Source organism: Monocercomonoides exilis, assembly GCF_001643675.1.
Source record: "Monocercomonoides exilis strain PA203 chromosome Unknown scaffold24-1337568, whole genome shotgun sequence".
NCBI lineage: Eukaryota > Preaxostyla > Oxymonadida > Polymastigidae > Monocercomonoides > Monocercomonoides exilis.
Genome location: NW_027150569.1, coordinates 98,009 through 121,970, shown reverse-complemented (window position 1 = coordinate 121,970; position 23,962 = coordinate 98,009). Strand labels below are relative to the sequence as shown.

At 32.7% G+C, this 23,962-nt stretch overlaps 9 protein-coding genes across 9 annotated transcripts; 4 read left to right on the top strand and 5 right to left on the bottom strand.

The window, feature by feature from the left end:
• Positions 1-112: 112 nt before the first annotated feature.
• Positions 113-949, top strand: MONOS_8533 (uncharacterized protein; the record flags this gene model as incomplete). The annotated part of the gene is made up of 1 exon (XM_067878952.1): positions 113-949. One exon carries the CDS (start codon positions 113-115, stop codon positions 551-553), a length of 441 nt encoding a protein of 146 aa, XP_067726779.1. The 3' UTR covers positions 554-949.
• Positions 950-3,763: 2,814 nt separating this feature from the next.
• On the top strand, positions 3,764-5,999 carry MONOS_8532 (uncharacterized protein). The gene is made up of 4 exons (XM_067878951.1): positions 3,764-3,872; positions 3,950-4,104; positions 4,172-4,662; positions 4,724-5,999. The coding sequence occupies exons 2-4, from the start codon at positions 3,990-3,992 to the stop codon at positions 5,486-5,488; spliced, it is 1,371 nt and encodes a 456-aa protein (XP_067726778.1). The 5' UTR covers positions 3,764-3,872; positions 3,950-3,989; the 3' UTR covers positions 5,489-5,999.
• Positions 6,000-7,622: 1,623 nt separating this feature from the next.
• MONOS_8531 (uncharacterized protein) lies at positions 7,623-7,937 on the top strand (the record flags this gene model as incomplete). Its single annotated transcript, XM_067878950.1, has 1 exon — positions 7,623-7,937. One exon carries the CDS (start codon positions 7,623-7,625, stop codon positions 7,935-7,937), a length of 315 nt encoding a protein of 104 aa, XP_067726777.1.
• Positions 7,938-9,033: 1,096 nt separating this feature from the next.
• On the bottom strand, positions 9,034-9,429 carry MONOS_8530 (uncharacterized protein; the record flags this gene model as incomplete). Its single annotated transcript, XM_067878949.1, has 1 exon — positions 9,034-9,429. The coding sequence occupies one exon, from the start codon at positions 9,427-9,429 to the stop codon at positions 9,034-9,036; it is 396 nt and encodes a 131-aa protein (XP_067726776.1).
• Positions 9,430-9,790: 361 nt separating this feature from the next.
• MONOS_8529 (uncharacterized protein) lies at positions 9,791-10,087 on the bottom strand (the record flags this gene model as incomplete). Its single annotated transcript, XM_067878947.1, has 1 exon — positions 9,791-10,087. One exon carries the CDS (start codon positions 10,085-10,087, stop codon positions 9,791-9,793), a length of 297 nt encoding a protein of 98 aa, XP_067726775.1.
• A 1,104-nt stretch (positions 10,088-11,191) lies between these two features.
• On the bottom strand, positions 11,192-12,956 carry MONOS_8528 (putative acyltransferase). Its single transcript, XM_067878946.1, has one exon. It carries the CDS (start codon positions 12,937-12,939, stop codon positions 11,746-11,748), a length of 1,194 nt encoding a protein of 397 aa, XP_067726774.1. The 5' UTR covers positions 12,940-12,956; the 3' UTR covers positions 11,192-11,745.
• Positions 12,957-14,449: 1,493 nt separating this feature from the next.
• MONOS_8527 (uncharacterized protein) lies at positions 14,450-15,268 on the bottom strand (the record flags this gene model as incomplete). Its single annotated transcript, XM_067878945.1, has 2 exons — positions 14,450-14,944; positions 14,990-15,268. 2 exons carry the CDS (start codon positions 15,266-15,268, stop codon positions 14,450-14,452), a joined length of 774 nt encoding a protein of 257 aa, XP_067726773.1.
• A 2,024-nt stretch (positions 15,269-17,292) lies between these two features.
• On the top strand, positions 17,293-18,819 carry MONOS_8526 (uncharacterized protein; the record flags this gene model as incomplete). Its single annotated transcript, XM_067878944.1, has 3 exons — positions 17,293-17,320; positions 17,387-17,883; positions 17,958-18,819. 3 exons carry the CDS (start codon positions 17,293-17,295, stop codon positions 18,711-18,713), a joined length of 1,281 nt encoding a protein of 426 aa, XP_067726772.1. The 3' UTR covers positions 18,714-18,819.
• Positions 18,820-20,508: 1,689 nt separating this feature from the next.
• On the bottom strand, positions 20,509-21,130 carry MONOS_8525 (uncharacterized protein; the record flags this gene model as incomplete). The annotated part of the gene is made up of 2 exons (XM_067878943.1): positions 20,509-21,035; positions 21,103-21,130. The coding sequence occupies 2 exons, from the start codon at positions 21,128-21,130 to the stop codon at positions 20,509-20,511; spliced, it is 555 nt and encodes a 184-aa protein (XP_067726771.1).
• Positions 21,131-23,962: the final 2,832 nt, after the last annotated feature.

Genomic DNA, 23,962 nt, shown 5'->3' with positions numbered 1-23,962 from the left:
CTTGTTCGCATTTGTCGTTCAACTTCCTGCAGAAGAGCTCCATCCAACTCATTTCATTCCATTTCTCTTTCAGCTTCTCTTTCTTTCTTTCTTTATTTCTTCATATCTGCTGATGAATGAATATAGTGTGCAAATGCTGTTATTGTGTTGCATTCTGATCATTCAGCACGTGTTTCATCATCTTCTTCTTCTTCTTCCTCTTCCTCTTCCTCTTCCTCTTCCTCTTCCTCTTCCTCTTCCTCTTCCTCTTCCTCTTCCTCTTCCTCTTTCTTCTTCTCCTTCTCCTTCTCCTTCTCCTTCTTCCCGTTCACTTCACCATCATCCCAAAACTGACAAGACTTCTTCTTCCTCTACCTCTTCCTCTTCCTCTTCCTCCTCATCCCAATTTTCTTCTTCTTCTCCCTCCTCCTCCTCCTCTTCATCTTCATCTTCATCTTCCTCATCCTCGTCTTCTTCTCCTTCTCCTCCTCCTCCTTCTTCTTCTCCTTCTTCTTCTTCACCATCGTCTTCTTCTCAACTTCTTCTTCCTCTTTTTATAATAACTCTCATTTAACTTCGGATCAGAGAGCAGACCTTCCAATGTGTTAATGCTTATCAATCGGCAGCTAAGCAAATTGAAAGGAAAATAATTTCAATTGTTCCTCTTTTTTCAACTGTCATTCGCAATATCGGAAATGAAAAGCCATCTGTACAAAATCTGTCTTTTCATTATATCCTTTTCTTTTTCTTTTTCTTCTTCTTCTTCTTCCTCCTCCTCTTTTTTGTTTTTTTTTCTTCTTCTTCTCGTCCTCTTTCTGGCCCTTCTCGCCGATCCAATTCGCCTTCTTCTTCGATAGCTGCTGGTTATGCTTCGTCTGGTTATGTGCGGCCTTCCCGTTCTGCCTCGAAGAAATGAAGAAGTGCAAATAAAAAGGGGGAATAATAAATAATAATAAATAAAATAAATAAATATATAAATAAATAAATATAGAAAATACTGTTTTTGATTTATTTTTTATTTTTTATTTTTTTTTTCCATAAAGGATAATAAAGTAAAGTTTATTTATTTATTTTGAGTTGATTAAAAATGCAAAGAAATGGAAAGAATATCTTCAAAATTATTGATTGAACAATTATCAGACTTTCACACAGTTGGATCAAAGAGTTTTTCCCTTGAAGGACACACTTTATTAATTCAAGGTTATAATACACTTTGCTTCAAAAGATAATTCGCAAGAATGAAACTCTTTGGGGAATCAAAACAGAATGTTCCATCAAGGAATAACTCGCAAATTCCAAAGCAAAAAGGATTTTGTTAGTTATTTCTTAATAGAATGCTTAACACTGACAAGCATCAACTTTTTCATTCTATTTTGTTCTTTTTAAACATTATCTCATTTTCAAGAAAACAAATAGTACTCATCTATCCTCTTCATTTTCATCATCGTCTTGTGTCCGATACGAATAGATTGGATTTCAACAATTATATACACTTCTCATTCAAATCAAAGGTATTCTTATATCAAATTGTAATGTTTTTCATCCTATCCTTCTATTTCCTTTAATCATTTGAGAAGCTAACAAGAGGTTCAAAGAAAATAAAGCCATTCAACAAACATAGATTTTTGACAACTCCCAATGAATAAAGAAGCAGATTATTTTTCAACTATTTAACCAGCTATTCCGTTTCAATTTGCATTTCTGTTGATGCAAAGCTTTGAAATCCCTATGAATGAGTGTCACATTTGCATTTGTTATTGTTGTTTTCATATCTTCAAAACAGTTTTGTTCAGTGAACTCTTGAATTCCTTAAGTTGCATAAAAGCGCAAAAAAAAGACAGAATTGAATGATGTCTGACTAAACATTCAATTGACTTTTAATTTTTGTGAACCTGCATTGAAACTTATCATTCAAACTGATTGTGATTTCAGTTTGACGTTCAAAGCACAGTCACATGTGGACTGAAGCAAAGAAAGTTTCAGTATAAATCACGATTTCTTTCACTCTTCTGTTTCTTTTTCTTTCTCATCAGAAACCATTTCAGAATATTTGTTTTGTCTGTTGAATTCAATCAAATAGAAAGTGTGATCTTCTCCCTTCTCTTCTGCACCATCTTCGCTTCCATCTCTTTCTCAAACAGTGAATTTCAATTTATTGTGTGCAACAACCAGAATTCCCCTGCTCCACCAACAATCCTTTCTTTTTGGATGAAGTCCATCCATCTTCTTCATCATCGTCGAAAACTTTGTCATGTACAGCTTCTTCATCTTCCCCATCTTTCTCTACCTATAATTATCTCAACCATCTTCTTCAGTCTTCCGCTGCATGAAAAATTCAACACACTTCAATCATTCCATTCGACGTCTCCTTTTCGCAAAAATCATGAAAAATGATGAAAGTTCATCAACTTTCTCAATAACTTTTCTGAAACTGTTGTGGCTGAAAATCATCTGGAAAGAAATATCTTCTTCATTTTCTTCTCTTTGTTTCGCTATCATCTTTTCTTCAGCCTTTTCATCAAATATCTTCATCAGTGGAACTTCCTCTTTTGATTATTGCCTATTCCTTTCAATCGTCTCTCTTTGTTGAATTCGTGTGCTCACTTGAGATGAAAGAAGAAAAAGAAGTCGAGCTTGCATTCTTCTCAGATGCATTAAAAATTGATGTTTGACAGTTGAGAAATTGAAAAATTAACATTCTGTGCCTGCACACAACAGAAGAGCTAGATCAGCCATGATGAGGAAGAGAAACTCAATTTTTGAAAGAGTTTTTTTTCAGTAAAACCGATAGCCTTTGAAACATAAGAGGCAAGTGGAAGGATTACAGAAACAGATTTTTGCTGGAAATGAGTTGATTCTAATTGATAATGAAATCTCCTTTTGAGTCGGAATTGATCCAGAAAGATGATAAATCGATACGTTGTTTGACATTCTGAATTTGTTTTCACAATGCGTCAATGTTTGATAGATATCGTTGAAGATGAATTGAAAACATCCAATCTCACCAACGGTTGATTGCAGCATACGAAAGAATTATCTGAGTATTGTTCAAAAAGGAAGCTGTTCTCTTCGTTCCAAAGAAACTGAAATTTGATTGTACTTCTTTCTTTCCTCCAAAACCCCATTCTCCCTTTCATTTGTTGGGGAATAACCTTGCTGGAGTGTATCTCATGGAAAAGTCGTCTTCCTCATTCTTCTCCAAACCTCTTTTCAACTGAAATGAAAACGGCCTTGAATGAACAAATCTGTTTTTAGTATCCAATCAAATGAATAAATTTCCTTTTGATGTTTCACTCCCACCAAACTTAAAGAATTCCGTCTTTTCTATTGGAGTTGAAATTTATTCCTTTTCTTCATGGCACAAGATTATTTAGCAATTGAAGCATTGGACCTTGATCTTCTGCCACTCAACAAGAATGTTCTCCTTATTCAAGAACTTTTCTTTTCTTTTCTTTTGTTCAGACGATTTGTTAGTATTTTCAGAATTTCATTTCTTTTCATCTTTCGCAACCCAATGATCTTTGACAAATGAGTTCAAAATGCAGCAATCCACAAAATATGTCGAACCTTCAACAACCATCTGTTTTTGGTTTTCAGACTCATTCTTCTCCACAAAAAAACAAAAACATCTTCCGTTCGCTCATTCAATCTGCTGAATTTCTTTTTCACTTTGATAAGGCATTTGCGATTAATTCAATTCATGAATTAGAAATATGCTATTCATGATGAAAAAGAATTCTTTTTTTTTTCTTATTTAAACATTTTTTTTAATAATATGTTGGTTACGATCAAAAAATAAACAAAAGATTTCCATTTCCTGCCTCATTCAAACAATTTTTGTGGCTTATTCGCTATTTCTTTTGCACTTGTTTTTATATAACAAAAACAGAACAGTTTGTATTGTGATCATTTTAACACAGCAAGATAATCAACTATGCTTGTATTTGTGTTTTATTTTGTTATTTACAAGACTTTACCCCTCATTTTGAATATTTTTTGCAACAAAAAGAATGTGTTTGTCAGATGAGGATATTTCTGAAGATGATTATTCTGAAGATTATTATTCTGAAGAATATACGTCTGAAGACGATGTTGTGAAAACGGCCAGAATCGAGCAGTTTTCAAGTTTGTTCTTTTATTTGGATTGAACAATTTTGAACAAAAATTTTGTTTTTTTGAATATTCTTTGCAGAATTGTTCCATGAGATTGAACGTTGCAGAGAAGTTGAACAAATTCAGAAAATTGACGAAATGATCGAATTAATTGATGAAATGGAAAAAAAAGAATTTGAATCAATATTTATAAAAGAGTTATTCGACAAAATTCACCAAATGATTGAAAAAGAGAAATTGTCATGGGGACACACAATTTTGTTGTTGAAGAATGCTGGATGTTTCAAGGAATTGAAATGCTTAATATGTTATTCTTTTGATGATTCATTATTGAGCAAAAGAATAAGAGAGATGATGATTGATGAAAATGAGAAAAAAAAAGATGAAAAGCTTTTGACTGATCTTTGTGAATGTTATCTTTTACTTCACTATAAATGCGTTCCTGATGAATTGCTTTCAATAATTGTGCCTTGCCTTCTGAAAGCTGCATTGAACAAGGAGGAAAACGAGGAATCGCAAAAAGAAGTGGAAATGGCTTTCATAGCTTTTAGTCACATTAGCCAATATTGCGTATGTTCACTTCTTTTTCATTTTTGAAGTTATTTATTTGTTTTTCTTGTATTTTTGTAAGGAAATTGAACAAGAACTGTATTTGAATGAGATAGTAGAAATCATCGAGTATCATCAAGAAAATTACAACCTGACAAGGCTTTCTTCTCAATCAACTTGGCAGTTTTTGATAAAAAGATTTAACAATGACAAAAGCTTGGAAGAAGTGATTGTGAATGATCTGCATTTCGCAAGAGAAGCAAGAAGAGAAATTGAAGAACTGAAAAGAAATGTGGATTGGAAGAAAAAAGAAGAGGAAAATGGAGAAACAGAAGCGAAAGAAGTGATTGTGATCTGGAGATGGATCAATATTGTTGATTATTACTTGGCCTGGTCCACATTGTGGAACGAAGAACTTGCTGGACTCATCCGCAGCATTGTTCAGGTGTTTCGAGCATCAAGAGATAATTATCCAGATACAAACTATGTGTGCATTGTTTCTTTGAAAGATGCAGCAAGAAATAAAAATGTGAAAATTGATGTTTTGCATAAGGAAGGCACAATGGTTGTGTTTTCAGATGAAATGAAGCAATCAACTTTGGTTGATGATATTTTGTGGAATTGCTTGCTTTTCTTTTTGAATATTTCAAGGCGATTGAAAGAAAAGAAGGATGATGAAAAGGAAGAGGAGGAAAGAAAAGAAATGAAAAGAAAGATATTTGAAAGGATGGAGGAAGAAGGATATGAAGATAATGTTGAAAGCCTCAATGGAGTGATTTCTTTTATTAACGAAAAATATTATGAAGAATTATCATTAAAATTTTCTGATTATTTTGTTAACGTTTAACCAAATTCTTTTGATTTGATTTTTAAACTCAAAAATCGTTTTTTCCTTTCCTTTCCTTTTTTTTTTTGAATTGATAAATGATCCAACAAAACTTTGAGCGTTTTTTGTTTTTAAAACAAAAATATTTTTTATGTATTATCTGTTACTAGCTGTTCAGTTAATGTTTGAAGAAATGAAATGTTTCACATTTTATTTTTTCACAATTTTAATTTTTCTTTTTGGATAATTTCCTTCATCAACAAACTGAAATCTGCAGCTTTTTTAAAATGAAAAATTTTATTGAATTGTGTGATATTTTATCAGTTGAAGATGAAAATGTTTTTATTTATTGCGAACTTCTTTATAAGAAATAAAAAATTGAAATAGAAAAGTTTTAAAAATTGTTTTTTGATCAAAATGAATGTTGCTCGTTTTTTATGATTAAAAGTCTTTATATCTCGATTTTTTTTTTCAATTTTATTCTTTGAATGGAATTAAGCAATACTCAGAATATAACATCACTTCCATTGAAGCAAAGGCTGGCTCCGAATATTTTCTCGAGATGAAAAATGAACAAATTCATGTTTGAATTTTCATTTATGCGCATATATTTAAGAAAAAAATTTTTTAACATATACACCAAAAATAATTCTAATTCGAAAAAAAATAATTCAAATTCGAAAAAGAATAATTCAATTTCGTAATTAATAATTCGAAATCAAAAATTTATAATTCGAATTCGGAATTAATATTTCAATTTCGAAAAAAAATAATTCGATTTCGGAATTAATAATTCAAAATCGAAAAAGAATAATTCAAAATAGGAATTAATAATTCGAAATCGAAAAAGAATGATTCGATTTCGTAATTTATTAATTCGATTTCGAAAAAGAATAATTCAATTTCGAAACGTAAAATTTTTTGATTTGTGGAATGAATAAGTTGTGTTTGGTGTTTTAAATTTTTTTTATTTTTATCTCATCAGCAAATTTTGTTTATCGATATTTGAAAAATGACGCATTTTCATTTAAAATTATCTTTCATTTTGATTGAAAATTTATTGATTGAAGTTAATTTGAAATTAAAATGAATTCATTTTCATATTAAAAATTGATGATTTTAATGTATTTTCCAAAGAAAAAGTATTTTTTCTATTGGTAAAAAACAATTCTTGTTTTTTATTTTTCAATTAATTGTGATTGATTATTTGCAATTTTTGATTGGGTATTATATAGAATGAATTTTTATTAAATTATTATTATTTGAGCGATGATTTTCGAAAATGAAAAAAAAAGTTCAAAAAATTGATTTATTGATTGTTGCAATAAAAAAAACAGTTTTCTATGAGTAATAAAATTTGATTGGTTAAAAAATAACTTGAACTTTTCTGTAATCCATTCTCGAGAAAAATTTAAAATTTCAGTTTATAATGAATTTCGAAATTGAAATAATCATTTTCGAAATTGAATTATTCTTTTTCGAAATCGAATTAATAAATTACGAAATCGAATCATTCTTTTTCGATTTCGAATTATTAATTCCGAATTTGAATTATTAATTTTCGAAATTGAAATATTAATTCCGAAATCGAATTATAAATTTTCGAAATTGAAATATTAATTCCGAAATCGAATTATTAATTTTCGAAATTGAAATATTAATTCCGAAATCGAATTATAAATTTTCGAAATTGAAATATTAATTCCGAAATCGAATTATAAATTTTCGATTTCGAATTATTAATTACGAAATTGAATTATTCTTTTTCGAATTTGAATTATTTTTGGTGTATATGAAGCTATAGTATTGTTCAGTAAAAAATTGGTAAAAAAACAGCAAATATCTTGTTTTTTAAAGGATCAAGGAAAGTATGGAAGTTATTTCAATCACATTTTTGATGTGTGGAAGTATAAGTTCATGCAATGGAGGATATAAAATGCTATGTGCAGAAGAAGAAAATGAAGTTTAAGTTGAAGGAGAACATTTCGATGAGTACCTTTACTCTGTAAAGGATGGTCTTGGCGGAGGAATCCTTCGATTGATGAACGATAATCCCAATTATCTGATTTCTTTTTCCTTTGACTCAAATACAGCCAATTGGGGGAGCTATATCTTCGTCTTTTCTCCCAATCAACAGGCAATCGAAAATCCTTTAATGATCTCGTGTGTAACAGCCTCTTTGTACTCAGTCGACAGAGTGAGAGGATACGACAATGGAAACACCAGCACTGCCACCCCTCTCTGCATCTATCTCCTCAACCCTGAAAAAATCTTTGCGAGCAATTACGAGGCATTTGATCATTCACTCTGCGAAATTGTCCATTTTCCTTGTTTGACAATGAAGCACTCACTCACAAGGCAAACAGGCACAAAGAAAGTTGTTGTGAGTGGAATGATTATGATGAGCGATGAATTGGTCTTTGCTGGACAGATACTTAAAATCAGAGGAAATGATGAACTCAGCGGTTGAACTGTTTCTGCCGTGGCATCTGAAACCAACACAGCAATGATAACAGTGAGCGTTGAAACAGAATTATCAAAACTTGTGTTCTCTCTTCCATCTTCCCTTCCTCTTCACTCCATTTAAATTTCGTCATTTTTGTCATCACTAATTTTGTGTCAATGAACTTAAACTCTTTAGGATCCTTCTTCAGAACTGGCATAACTATTCTTATTAGGAAAATTCATAAACATGACTATTGATTCGTTTTCAGTTTCGTCAATCACTTTAAGTGGAAATCCATTGATCTCATTATCAGGTGGCAACACAGAAGCGGGACTTGGAAGCATTTGCACTAATGAAATTGGAACTCACAATCAATCAGGTTTCCTTGAAGTGGATGAGAAAACTTTTCTTCATATGAGTGACTGTGATTTTTTCCACCAACAGCTCTTTTCGAAGGAATGGTTCAATCTTGTTTTATCTGCACAACAGATGCAAAGAATATGATAATCATTAAAACAGGCAGTTGAAAAAAAGTTTCATTTAAAGGTCAAAATGGAGGAGAGATAATATGCGTATTGAAAATTGGCTATTCTTTTGCGTTTGAAGATGACAATTTGAACTCGTGCAAAAGCGAGAAAGGGAACGAAAGGAGAAATATTGGAGCAAATGAAACGTGATGAAACCTTCATCATAAGCAAAGTTACCGATGCACATTTTTTCAGAGTGAATAAGCTTTTGAACAGCCTATTCTTCAAAAGCAGTTATTGCCTTTGCACTTCTTTTCAACACCATTATGATTTGGTTCCTGACTGGAAATGGTCAAACTCTGTTTCAAAACTTCTCAAACTCATCGCAGAAACAATTGCTTGACATTGTGTATTCGTTGCGGAACCCTTTTGATCTGAATCCATTGCTTGAGCTGCGATAAAAACATTCCCCTCGAACAATATAAACTTCGGATCTACAATGAAGAAGCAGTTTTTCAACTTCGTTTTATCGCTTAATCTTCATTCAGAAGTCAGATTTTCTTATTTGTCCCAGGCATTTTAATAAATTCTTCTTCATAGTGCAACAGATTGAAACTGACGATGTAATTTTCATTATGTGTACTCTGGAATTCTCACCTTTTCAGCACAGACTGAATTTTAGACTGGTGGAGAATTCTTCCTTCACTTCCTCCTCCACTTCCTTCTTCTTCGTCTTCGTCTTCTTCTTCTCCTTCTTCTTTTTCTACTCCTTCTTCCTCTTCCTCTTCCTCTTCCTCTTCCTCTTCCTTCTCTTCTTCTCCTTCAAAATATTTCTTCTCCTTTCGACTCTGCTGCTTCTTCTGCCACTGTTTCTTTGCCTCTTTCTCAGATATCGAAACGTCCAAGAAGAAAATCTCTTCCTTTTTCTTCTCTTCCTTCCTCCTCCTCTTCTTCCTCTTCCTCTTCTTCCTCTTCTTCTTCCTCTTCCTCTTCCTCTTCTTCTTCTTCTTCTTCTTCTTCTTCTTCTTCTTCTTATCACAAAAGTGCATCTGAACTTGGAATCATTCCTCCACACCCGCGTTTGGATGATCTGATCTGTCTAACAGAGAAAGAAGTTTCTTCTTCTTCTTCTTCTTCTCTATCTTCTCTCTCCCCGTCTTTTTCGAACGACAATTCTCTATCCTCTGCTCTGCATCTTCCTCCAATCCCTCTTTCTCTTCATCCTTCTCCTTCTTCTTTCTCTCTTTCCTCGCTTTCCTCTCTTTCGCATCCGCTTTCCATCTTTCTTTCTGGAATCAGATGCCATTGCAGCGAGTGCAGTTCAATGAGACGCTCTTTCGTTGCAGAAAATTCCAGCAATGCGAACAAGAGGAGGAACAACTCTTCAGCTGTTGATTCGCCAATGAAGCGCTATTCTGTTTCATTGGCTTCTTCAAATCTGCCGGCTGTTTCTTCTTTCATTCCTTCTTCAAAAGCCCTTGCTGCTTCTTCAGCTCTTTCTGCTCGCTCAAAAAGTCTGTTGATAAATCTGTCTTCTTCTTCAACTGCTTCGAAATATCGAAGCTTCTTCCAATCTGACTCTTCTTGCAATTCTTCACCGTTCATTCGTTCTCCACAGCAATCGTTGTCTTCTTCATTGCCTTTGTCTGCCTCTTCATCAAACAGCAGCAAGCAGATCGCCAATGTTAATGTTAATGAGCAAAGCATTAACACATCTTGTCACCGATATCATCATTGTTGCTATCACAACCACTCTCTTTCTGACTCTTCAGCAAGAGAAATAGCCTCAAAATTGGTTTCAGGGATGTGCAATAAAACTAACCATTGTCAGTCGAATGGTGAATTTTCTGCTTTTCAACATAAAGATTATTTCTCTTCATGCTGTTTCGATCAATTTTCTGCTAATTCTTCTTCTTCTCCTTCCTTCTCTTCTAACAAATCGTGTTTGGGGATGTTGCAAACAAACAAGTTTCCTGTGAAGCTGTCTGCATTGTATCCATTCAGCATTCATCAACTGCCTCCTTCTCCTTCCCCTTTCACCTTCACTCAGAATTCTTTGAAGGATTCTTTTTCATCTCGTCTTTCTTCATCATCTTCATTTTCTTCATTTTCTTCGCACAGTTTCTTTCACCATCTTCTTTTCCCTTCTTTCTCTGAGCTTTTCATGTTTGTGTTGCTTTAATCTTTTCAGAAGAATGAAAATGAAGAAAAAAGAAAGAAAAAAGTGTTTGAGGCTTTAAAAATGGAAGAAAAAAAGGTTATGCGTTTGAACAGCATGTTTATGCAGCAAAAACGGAATCATGTGGATTTTGAAGCAAAGAGAAAGCTGAGAAGAAAGAAAAAGAATGGAAAAGTTCACATGAGTGTGAATGAGATAGATAGAGTGGCAGAAGCTTGTTCGTCAAATGAGAAAGAAACTGATAGCTTTAAATTGAACAATTTGAGAAAATTTCTTTCATTTGGTGGATTGCAACTGGCCAATGACACTCGTTTGCAATCATTTTCTCGAGACATTCCAGAATCCGCAAGTGAATTAGTGAAAATGATAAATGTTTCGTCTCTCTTTTGGTTTGATAGGTTTTGTTCCTGTTTTCTTTCGTTTCAAAGAGATTTGGATTCATTAAATCAGTTTTGATTTTGATGGATTTTATTATTTTGATTATTATATTCACAAATCATGACAGTTAGGACTTTAGCTTTTTCATTTATCTTCCTCGTTGATTTTGGAGTGTTTACGAACTTATTTTTTTATGTTGAATATTTGGATTCTTTTTGTTTTTTTGAATATTTATTAAAATGCAAGAGAAATAATTTTCTTATTATTTTGAAAGATGAGTTTAAAATATATCACAAGTATTTAAGTAGCAATGTTTCGAAAAAGCTAATTATGTGAGTCTCGCAAAAAGAAGTACAAAAAGGGTAATTTTCATTTCAATTTCTCTTTTGCAATCAAACCTTTTTGTATTTCCAGATATTTTATTGAAGAAATGGTTTTCCTTCCTTGAAATATCGCAGCACGAAAAACATTCCTATCTTAGAATCGAAATCAAACCTTTCCGCTTTCAATAAGGAGTTATTTTTCCAACGACCATCCAAAAGTTTCAAGATATTATGAAAAAAATAAAAGTGAAAAAAATTTTATGAGTTTTAAATTTGTCATTGCTTGCAATTCACTTTCAAGTCAAAGCATTGATTCATGCTTTAACGTGGAAATGTGTTTGTTTTAATAAAAACAAAAAACAAAAAACAAAAATATAAATACATAAAAATTCGAAATGAATTCGTATCGCCGCTATAATTTCCAAGTCAATTTCATTTTTTTCCCCGATTTTTGTTGACTTCATTCAAAAATGCTTTGCCTTACTCTACACATGAAGACGTGTTGATATCCACTTCTGCACAGGTTCGTTGAAGTAAATCTCGTAGAAATGCGCAAGAGCAACACTCAACACAATAATCCCCACAAACATGATCCACACATAGTCAAACGTAAGATTGTTGTTCGCCACCCAGCAGAACATAAAGTCTACAAAAATGTGATGGCACAGGAAAAGCGGATACGACATCTTTCCCATCCACACGAACAAGTCGCACTCCCATTGGCTCGGCTGGCATCCGTTGATGATCACCATCAATATCAGTGGTTCAATAATAGTCACTGCTGCTGTGTCAAACGCTGCGTTTCTGTATGCGCTTTCCCCCTCCTTGCGTAGATACGGAACTTTGCTCATCAAAATCAGGCAAGCACTCGCAATCCAGAATGCAAATCTAATTCCCCCTGAGCTCTTCTTTCCCTTCTTTTCCTCTTCTTTCAACTTCATTTCCTGCTTTTGATAAACCCTGCTTATCACCTGCCCGATCAGCAGAGGTGTCATCAGCCTCACAATCCCAAACGGCGCCATCTTCCGATCGTTTAGAAGGAATCCTCCGTTCACGTACCCAAACTCAGATGTGAAAGTAATGTATCCAGTGCACATCGCGGATATCGCAGCACACATACAAAGAACAGAAGTTCGACAATACCTCAGCACCGCTATATACAGAATGTTCCCGATGTATGCAAACACCAAAAACCACTGAGGCGGGTTCAGAGGAAACATCGACGGGTTTGCTGAGTACACAAGACTTTTCGGTGCTGGAATGTTAAGTGTAGCTAAAATCAGCAGTACCACCCTGTTCAAAACAGGAACATCCCCGTAATTCACCCACCCGATTGAAGGTGCATTCAAGTACCGCAAGAAAAACGTTGGCACCAGCGAAGTGAGGAATACCAGTGGTTGCAGTCGCACAAAACGCCTCTTCACGAAGCTCCAGGCTGACAGTGACGTTTTCTTTTTGTCGTACGCATACCCCAACACAAACCCGGTGATCAAATAGAAAAAGTCCACAATCAAGTATCCGTGATTCACAATCTTTGTGTACGGCTGGTAATGGTATATAGTCCCCACCAGGTGGTAGAACACAACGCACATCCCGCACAACCCGCGGATCCCATCCAGGCTGTACAGCTGCTTACGCTGTTCGATGCTTTTCGGCTTGTCAGACACCTTTTTTTCCATTTCGATTTTTGATCAGTAGCATTTTATTATTTGCGTTGACAATACAAATATAATTAAGGGTATGTTTTTCAAAAAAAAAATTAAATAAAAAACTAAATGATTGTTACTAAAGATATGTATTATTGACAAATATGTTCAAATTGAATTTATAAAGTTTATTGCTTATGTATGGGATGATATTTTATTGTTTATGAATTTTGTTCCACTCAATTACTTCAGAATGGTTTCGCATTCAATTTTCAATTCAAACAAAAATTTTTAGTGAAGATTGCTTGATTAATTATGATATGAAAGAAGAGAAAGTTTGAAACAAGCAGTTGTTTTTTTCATAAATGCAAGAATATTGCTCCATATAAGCTAAAGGCAGCATATTTCGTTTTTGAAATGTGTTGTAAAGAAGAAGGATTTCATTATTTGGCTGCTTTAAATAAAGTTACACTTTTTTCAGAGGATGATGAAGAAAATAAAAAGCAGCTTCTTCAAGTTCTGAATTAGAAGGAGAAATTCATTATTCAATCATTAATCAATCAAATCAATCTTCTACCACATAATTCCACTCTGAAAAGCTATAAAATTCAATAAGGAAGCGCAAAGTATTTTTAATCCAAAAAAAGAACAAATGTTCCACTTTAAATTGAGAAAAGCGGAAATATTAACAAGGAAATGGAAAAAAACCAATAAATACGCGAAAAACAATATAATAATCTTCAATAGGGTTACTATTTTATCTTGACCCTTTTTCTTTATTCTGACCCAAAAAAATGAAGTGAAAAAAATTCAAAAAACAACATAATTAAAAGAAAACAAAATCAGAATTAATTCTTCTGATAACTTTCCTTTTTCCTTCAGCTCGATTTAATGCATTATCTTTCTTTTCTTCATCAGAATCATCGTTTTTGACATGAAGAAATCTTCTTTTTATTTTTTTCTTTTCATCCACAACAGTCTTCACTTCATCATTCTCCTTTTCATCCATTTCATTTATCCTTTCAATATTCATTTTCAAATGATTTTCCCATTTCTCTAATAGATTTTCGTCGGTTATCACTTTTCCATAAAAGTTGAATCTATTTCTGCGAGATGGAAGAGGGAAAATCGAAGATTCGGGCAGTTTCAAAAGAACTGGCCCAGAAGAATTGTACAGAACACCACTACAGACAAAAGCTTTCTGAATTACAGAAGGAGAGAATACAGTGAGGATAGCGTGAGACAGAACGTCTGTTATTGCAGCTCGTTTTAAAGAAGATGGAGAGGAATGTGAAGCTTCAAATCTGTTTGTCAGTTCAGATTTGAACACAGCAAACACTCCTCTGTCCAGCGGTTGACAGAGGTGTGTGCTGTGTGGCACGAAGGTTAAAACGTAGACTTGTTGTTTTTGGAATTCTCGCCAAATCGATGGATCTGCGCGAGATACATGAGAATCAAGAAGGAGAAGAATGTGTTCGTTTTCAAGTGACATGCGCTTTCTTCTTTCGATGACAAAAGGAAGAAGAACGGTGAGAGCATACCTTTAAAGGCACACGTTGTCCATCCAGCTGCTTTCATTTGCCCATATCTCAAGCGTTGGTAATAACAGGCTTTTCAGCTCTTCTGGCAGCTTTGCACTTGGCCACAAAATGACAGAAGGAAAGGCATATCCGTCCGCTGCAACAGCTGCCACGAATGTAGAATTTATCATTCTTTGTGGTTCCTTCGAAAAACCTGCTTTTGTATCTGCTGTATGAACTACAAGCCGTTTTGAGTCTGTGGGAACGCGCGTTGAAGATTCTTCGATATTTGTAATTAAAGCTGGATTATAATGAAACTTTTCATGAAGCTCGTCGAGTGTTTTATACCAGGGTTTTAAAACACTTCTGCACGAAACAGCCAGTCTGTTAATGTCCAGATTCTTCGGCGTGCCAGTCTTCAGCTCCGGATGACGCTTGACAAAGCCGTACGTAGCAGACATTGAAACTTCAGTAAATGGTGCGTCTTCATCATCGTTGTCGTTTATAACATTTTCTATCTGAAAAACAAATGATTAAAATATATTAATAAAAATTAAACAAACCAATTCTCTTGTTTTTTTTAACGTTAAACATGTTCCAGACTTTGCTTCAATGTGAATAATGTCCATCACTCTTTGTTCCTTTTCGCCAACAACTGCTGCAGGTCTGCCAATTTTTCCAACCAGCCTTCCTTTTCTCAGCGCTCTAACTGCATTTTTAATTCCAGTGCGACTAAATTCCTTAGAATTGATAGCATCAGTTATACGAACAACTCCATCAACAACGATGTGAGCCATTCGCTCCAGCCGACTGTTGTATTTTCGATACTTGCGCGAAGACATTGCTCTCTGTAATTTTTTCTGACCTTCTTTTAATTTTATTTCTGTTGATATTTTCATTTTTTTAATAATATTTTTAAGATCATAATAATTTTTTATTTTTTTAATTGAAATGAAATGAAAAAAAATCGAAAAATAACATTTTAAACAAACTAAAGGTTTTATGCCCCATGTAACCCTCCAATTCCACACAGAAGTTCAATGAAGGGGCTAAACCCCCCCATCTCCCCCCCATGCGAAATTGGGTTTGTTTCAAAATGTATTTATTTTTATCTGTTGAATTCATATATATACTTAAAAATCTTTAAAAATATGAAATTGTGGGAAAAGTTAATGATTAATTAAAAAAAAAGGTCAAGATAAAAAAAAAAGGTCGAGATAAAATTATTACCCTATTCAGTTTTTGAAAATAATTTTTAAAAAACTTCTCTTTGATCTCGTAGCAGTTGAGCACGAGAGCACAAACTTTGCATTCTTCTCTTTCATTTTTACCAAATACTTTTCTTTGTCACTTTCCTCTTTCTTCTCATTCTTCTTTCTCTTCTTCCTCCTCTTCTTCTTCTTTCTCTCTCTATCTCTCTTCTTTCTCTCTCAAATCCTCACATTTCTGCAGATCTTCCAATTCCCCATAAATGTAAATTTCCTCGATTTCCTCCAACAAACTGGTCTCTCAAACATCTCTTCTCCTTTTTCATAAAATTGTTTTTCAAATATACTTTTCCTTTTTTCTAATTTCTCTTCTCTTTTCTCCTTTAATTGCTTGTTGGATGCACACATTACTGAAAATTCTAAAGATGTTCAACATCACAATCATTCATTCCATTCAGTGTTTCCTATAAAAAAACGTAAGATTAAGGAGATGGCAAAGTTGAAGTTTTTGTATTCTGTTGAAATATCGAAGAATGAATTTAAAAAGATTCTCTGGATTATTCAAAAGGAATAATATCGGAACAAACAATGTTTCCAGAACAAGAATCAATGTGTTTATCAATCTCCATATTTTGGTTAAAGAAAATCCATATGATGAGATAAATTCCTTCTGTTGAAGTCGGATCAATCTTATTAGAGTTATAGAAAATCATAAAACGCTCGCTGTATTCAATGATGTCTCTCAAGGATTAGAGTCTTCTGGCATCTCTTTCTTTCTTTCCCGTTCAATCTCACAAAATGACTTTCTTTTTGTATAAGGTGTTCAATGATTTAGAACATAAAAGTCATTGTCTGATTCTTCTTTTGTTGCTTTAGCACCAATATGTGAAACGATGAAACTTTGCCGTTGGAGCTTGCCTTCACAATGATTTTCATTTTTGTTCATTATCTAATCATTTTGGCCACTTTTGTGGTTGATACTTTTTCACCTTTTTCTTTCAACTTGTTGGTTCGTTTCAAGTTCGCTTTCTTTTGAAGCAACTGCACAATGCTTTTGTATTGTCAATACTTTTTGATTGTCGAATTCTTTCATCTTCTAAAGTTCCACGAATCATCTACACAAAAGTGTAATGCGTAAATGTCAAAAACAGATAGCATTTTTTGAGCATACAAACATCAGTTGCCCTTTTTCTTGTCAGAATTGAAGTCCAGAAATATGTATAACATTTTCTCTTTAACAATAAACTTATCTGCCCGTTAGTTTTTTTAAAATGATAGAGATTCCATTCCGCTGTTATTGATTGATACATCTCCGAAATTTGTTAAAAACTGCTTCATTTCCGAAAAAAATTCAAAAATCATAACGTTTTCACCATCTTGAATTTCTTTTGGTTTGATCAAAAAGCAACAAAAAATTTCCATATCTTTCTTCATACAGCCAATCCTTGCGACTTCTTCGCAATATCTTTAACACTTCTTTTTATAAAGCAAAAAACAAAGTAGTTTGTATTGAAATCTTTTTTATTTTGCGAGATAATAAACGATGTGTGTATTTATCTTTTATTTTGTTTCTAATCACGCTTTGCCTTTCTTTTTGAATATTTTTTGCAACAAACAGAATGAATTTGTCAAATGATAATTCTGAAAACAGAATACAGATGACAACCAGAACTGAGAGGTTTTCAAGTTTGTTCTTTTATTTGGTTTGAACCATTCTGAACAAAATTTTTGTATTTTGAATGTTTTTTGAAGAATTGTTCGATGAACTTGAGCGTTGCAGAGAAGGCGAACAAATGCAGAAAATTGAAGAGATGAATGGATTAATTGATGAAATGAATAAAGAAGATATCAAAACAGTTTTCACAAGGAAACTGTTCAATAAAATTTACAAAATGATTGAAGAAAGGACATTATCATGGGGAAATGCAATCTTGCTGTTGAAGAATGCAGGATATTGCAAGAAACTGAAATACTTTTATGATTATGAATTTAGTACATCTTTATTGAGTGATAGATTTCAGAAAATGATCATTAAAGAAGAAGAGAAAAAAGAAGAAAAGAACGAAAGGCTTTTGGTTGATCTTTGTGAATGTTTTGCTTTGCTGAATTTCTACTTCATTTCAGATGATTTACGTTTTATAATTGTGCCTTGCCTTCTGAAAGCTGCCTCGAAGAAAGAGGGAAACGAGGAGACTCAAAAAGAAGTGGAAATGGCTTTGTTGGCTTTGAGCAATATTGGGTTGCGCAACGTGTGACTTTCTTATTGATTGATTTATTGAATTGTTTATGGTTCATTTATTATGTTATTATTATATTTAATAAGATATTTAAAGGAGATCTTTTCTTGGATGAAATCAAAGAGATTATCCTGTATAACCAGGAACATCACAATCTGACGCGACTTGCTTATCAGTCTGCCTGGCTGTTTTTGATGAACAGATATTACAGCGGCGAAAGCTTGGAAAAAGTGATTACGAATAAACTGCATTTCGCAAGAGAAGCAAGAAGAGAAATTGAAGAACTGAAAAGAAATGTGGATTGGAAGAGAAATGAAGAAGAAAATGGAAGAATAAAAGTGGATATTTTAAGGAGATGGCTCTATAATATTGATAATTACTTCACCTCGTGCGAATTGTGGAACGAAGAACTTGCTGGACTCATCGGCAGCATTGTTCAAGTGTTTCTAGCAGCAAGGGGTAGATATCAAATCATACGCAATGAATGCGTTGGTGTATTAATAATTGCAGCAAGAATCGGAGTTGAGCATGAAGATATCTTATTAAAGAGCAGAGCTGTTGAAGTTATTCTGGAGGAGATTCACCCATCAACATTGAATAACGATATGGTATATCATTGTTTGAGATTCTGTTTTTCAATTTCGGAAAGACTGAAAGAAAAGACCGATGGAGAATCTACCAAAATAAAACGAAAAGAGTTGAAAAGGAAGATATTTGAAAAGATGGAAGAAGAAGGACACGAAGATATCACAACAAGCCTTTATGGAGTGATTTCTTTTCTAAGTGAAAATGGTTATGATGAATTACCAAAAAACGCTTCTGAATATTTAACGTGTCTGTAATTGGAATATTCTACGCATCTCCATTCATTTCATCTCATCTCAGAAAAGAAAATATGAAGAAGAAAGATGAAAGAAAATGAGCATGTGAAAAAACAAATATGAAAAGAAGAGAAAAGAAAAGAGAAGAGAGAAAAGATTTTGTTCTGAAGCAACATTTTCAGTTGAACACGAAGAATATTCAACAAAAATTGTGTGTTCTTCATTCATTTCATTCATTCTTCTCATTCTCATCTTCCATTTCGACTTCACTCACACACCCTCCTTCACTCATCCAAACATTCACACAGCATCTGTCTTCATTTCAACATTTGTGATCTTCCTTTTCTTCTTCTTCTTCTTCTTCATTCGTTTCGACAAAGAAGGCAACACACAACTCAGATGAATTGGGATTGAGTCACTTTCAGATGACGGATGGAATGGAAGTGAAGTGCAATGAGACAAAAATTGGATGAATTTCAAATGAAGATTTATGAGCAAAAGAGAAAGAGAAACAGAGATAAAATTCAATTGAGATTGACTTGTTTCAGCCAAGCAGTTTTTGAATAAGATTTTCATTCTTCTTCTTCGTCGTCTGATTTATTTCTATTTTATTTTACTCAAAAGGTGTTGATAACTGGATTCTTTAACAAGCATTTCTTCTTTGATGTCTTTTTATATTTCTTAAAAATAAACATTTTGTTCTTCTTCTTCGCCTTCTCTTGTTTGATAATATAGTTCGAAAGAGAAAAAGCAAAGGAGACCAGTGGATTCAAGAGGCAATAACTGAACAATTGAACACATTGCTCAAAATGAATCTTGTTGATGAAGATGGATGGAAATGATCCATTTTATGAAGATTCTTGATGGAACTTATTGAAAAGAAATTCTATTTTTCTTTTTTTTTTTTTTTTTTTTTGTAAAAGGAAAGAAAAATATTTTTAATAACAATTCAATTCTTGTTTTCCTCCAATTTTGTGAAATGAATAAAAAAGAAAAGAGAATATAATTTTAGAGTCACAATTTTTATTGAAAAGAATTTGACTAAACGTTAACAAAATAATCATACACATCTAACGATATTCTTGGATAAATTATTCTGTGAAGAAAATCAAATGCTTTGTGAAAGCCAGCTATGACATCTTCAAATCCATCTTCCTCCATCTTTTCAAATATCTTTCTTTTCAACTCTTTTCGTTTAGTTTCGTCCGTTTCTCTATCCTTCTTTTCTTTCAATCTTTCTGAAATATTCAAAAAGAAAAGCAAGCAATTCCACAAAATATCATCATCCAAAGTTGATTGCTTCATTTCATCAAAAAACAGAACTATGACACCTTTCTTTTCAAAAGCATCAATTTTCACATTTCTCTTTTCTGCTGCTCTTCTTAATAAAGAGAGGCTTTGATGGCTTGTATCTGGATAATTATCTCTTGAATCTCGAAATAGTTGAACAACGCTGTTAATGAGTCCAGCAAGTTCTTCGTTCCACAATTTGCACGAGGTAAAGTAATAATCAATATTATAGACCCATCTCCTTAGAAGAAATACTTCTATTATTCCATCTTCCTCTTCTTTTCTCTTCCAATCCATACTCTTTACTAGCTCTTCCAGTTCTGTTGCAGCCTCTCTCGGAAAATGAAGTTCATTCACAATAACTATTTCCAAGTCTTTATCTCTGAAAAACCTGTCAATTAAAAACTGCCAAGCTGATTGATAGGCAAGCTGTGTCAGATTTTGATGTTCCTGGTGATGTTTAATAATTTCTGTTATCTCATTCAAATACAGTTTTTGTTCGATAAACTAATTTAAAAAATAAAAACTATTCAAAAATATATGAAAAAATAAATCTGACCTCCAACATCACAATATTGTCCAACGCCTGTAAAGCCACTTCCTCTTCTTTTTGAGTCTCCTCGTTTTCATCTTTCTTCGAGGCAGCTTTCAGAAGGCAAGGCACAATTATTGAACGTAATTCATCTGAGATATCATCATCATCATTCAGCCAAGCAAAACATTCACAAAGATCAGTCAAAAGATTTTCATCCTTTTTCTTTTTATTTTCATCAATTATCATCTCTCTCATTCTTTTGCCCAATAATGATTCATCAAAAGAATAAAAATAAATTTTTTTCATCGCTTTGTAATATTCAACATGCTTCAACAGCACAAGTACATTTTCCATCGAAATCCTCCTTTCTTTAATCATTCTGTAGATTGTATTGAACAGTTCTATTGTGAAAATTGATTTTAATTCTTCTTTATTCATTTCATCAATTAATCCATTCATCTCTTCAATTTTCTGCATTTGTTCGCCGTCTCTGCAACGCTCAAGTTCATCGAACAATTCTACAAAGGGAATTCAAAAAGACAAAATTTTTGTTCAGAATGGTTCAATCCAAATAAAAGAGCAAACTTGTAAACTTCTTTGTTTTGGTGATCATCTGTATTCTGTTTTCAGAATTATCATTTGACAAGCTCATTTTGCTTGTTGCAAAAAATATTCAAAAAGAGGGGTGAAGCCTTGTAAATAACAAAATAAAAGATAAATACAAACAACATTGATTATCTTGCAGTCCTAAAATGATAGCAATTCAATCCGTTTTATTTTTGTTATATAAAAAGAATTGCAAAAGAGAGTGAAAAAAAACCTGGTATTGGTTGAATGAAGACAGAAAATGAAAATCTTTTGTTTCTTTTTGATCAAACCAACAAATTAGTTGATGAAAGTTTAGAGATGGGACAAAATATTTTGCTTTATGAATTTTGTTCCATTCTTCTCTGACAAATATTTTTCTCAATTTTTTAATTTTTCTGTAATTATTTGCATAGTTTAGGTTGAGTTATAATGAAATGATTGAAGAAAAAGAATGGAACAAATCTCAGTTTTATTCATAGTTGTAAAAATTTCGCCCCAGATGTGGGGCATATTTTTTGCATTTATGAAAAATTCGATGATTCATTCCAAACTTTTTCTGCAATCGTATAATTTCTATTCTGACATATCGTGCAAAATAAAATTGACACATTAGATGAATTGTGAAATAAAAAAAAATTTCAAAATTATTGGGTTATTTCAAAATTACCCAATAATTTTGAAATTGTCTATGGATATTTTGAAATTTTTGGGGAATTTTGCAATAACTCAGGTAGACAAGTTTTTTCTGTGAAAAAATGTACAGATATCGCATAAAATACCGGACATCGCACAAAATACCGGACAAGATCGATATCTCAATAACCACAAGAAGAAAAATTCTGACAATTTTCCTCAAAATATACCCCTTCAATACAAACTCATGTGATATACAAGACTTTCAAAATATCTTCATTTATGCTCAGAGAAAATTATTTCTATAATCTCGGAAAATAAGATTTTGTCTTTCTCCAATATTTCGAAAATTGATATTTCTGAGCACAAATGAAGCTGTTTTGAAAGTCTTGTATATCACATGAGTTTGTATTGATGGGGTATATTTTGAGGAAAATTGTCAGAATTTTTCTTCTTGTGGTTATTGAGATATCGATCTTGTCCGGTATTTTGTGCGATGTCCGGTATTTTATGCGATATCTGTATTATGCATTAACATGAAGTTTTTCAAATCATATTTTCGATAAATATTCTGTTGTTTTTTATTATTATTTATTAAAGAAATAATCTTTTAACAAAATTTTAATGAAATAATGAATGATTTTTCGAAATAAGCTTTTGAATTCTATTTTGTTCTTTTCAAATACATTATAATGACAGTTTGAAAGTTTTCATTGAATTTTTTTTTCAGATGAATGATAAATGTCAAAATTTTTTTAAAAAGTCTCAAAGGATCTAAATATTTGTTAATTGGAGAAAGTTATGAAACGCTCCGTTGCAATTATTAATCATCAATATTCAAAAATTCACAAGTGAGAAAGAATATCTTGAAAAACATCAGGATCCAAAAAAACCTGTTCGATATATTAATTTTTAATGTTATTGTTTGATCAATTTGAATATTTGTTTTCTGGTGACATAAGATTCGTTGCATTTTATCACGAAAGTTTCTGAACAAGATATATGAGGGACAATGTGTTTCACAAGTTATCACGGTGAAAAATTTTTCAGATTTGAAAAAAAACTTATGCATTCATTTTAACTGTTTATCTTGGTTTGAGCAATTCAAATGAAAAATACTTATCTCAAGGTGAAAGAGAATTGAATAATCTTCAAATAAAATTAAAAACTAAATGGATACAACAGAAATTTAGTCCTTTTCATTATGGAAATGAATTGGTTATACATCGCAACAAGGATGTACACTTTATTTCCAAGACTGTGAAAAAACCGTTCTTTAGATTGAAAATTCGTCTTTTGCTAAATGTAATGCTTCTTCTACAGGATGTGGAGGAATAGATGCATTGAAGATAGCAGAATGTATTTTACTCCATACCACATTTGTTCAACGTTCCGCGAAAAGAACCACCGAGTTGGGAGGTGGAGAAGGGATAAAGATCGAAAATGTTAATACACAGCCAGTGGTTTATGATTGCTCCTTTCAAAATTACACTTTCTGCAACGACGGAGGGGCAATTGATCTGCGTGCAAAGAGAAACGAGAGGCAGAAGAAATGTGTTATTAATTAGTTTTTTATTCAACTGCAGTGCGCTTAACTCATCTGGTTCTGGAGGCAGTGCAACTGAGCATTGGCTTTCAATGGACAAAGTCTTAATGAATGACTGCCTATTTTGCAACTGCTTTTCGATGACAGCATATGTGCTATTGGCTCACAAATCAATGCAGAAAATAAAAGAATTTAATTTTTCTATTGTTTTTTCCGTTATAACACATGTGTGAAATGTGGACATGGCATTCTTTTCAAGACTTTACGCTAAACAACATTCATCCAAACTGTTGTTCAAACAGATATACCATTGGTGCTTAACCCGCACCCTGGTGCCAAACCCGCACCCAGCAAATTTCTTGAAAATAGAAAAATATATTTTTGCTTTTCAAAGAAGTTCATTGATGGTGAATTTTCTAAAAACTTGTTTTAAAAAATAATGTATTATATTTTTTTTATGAAAAAACTTTCAAAAAAATGAATTTTTGAAATTTTTGTTTTGAAGAGAGCTTTTAAGCTATAAACTGAAAAAGCAAAAAAGTTAAACTTCAGAAAAATCTTAAATGTTGTTCATTAATAGATTTTCAAAGATTTCGTCAGTTTTTGATGATTTGAAGCATTCCCTGAAAATTTTCCACCTTTTTTTCATTTGATCGATCCCATTAGGATGAGAAAAAC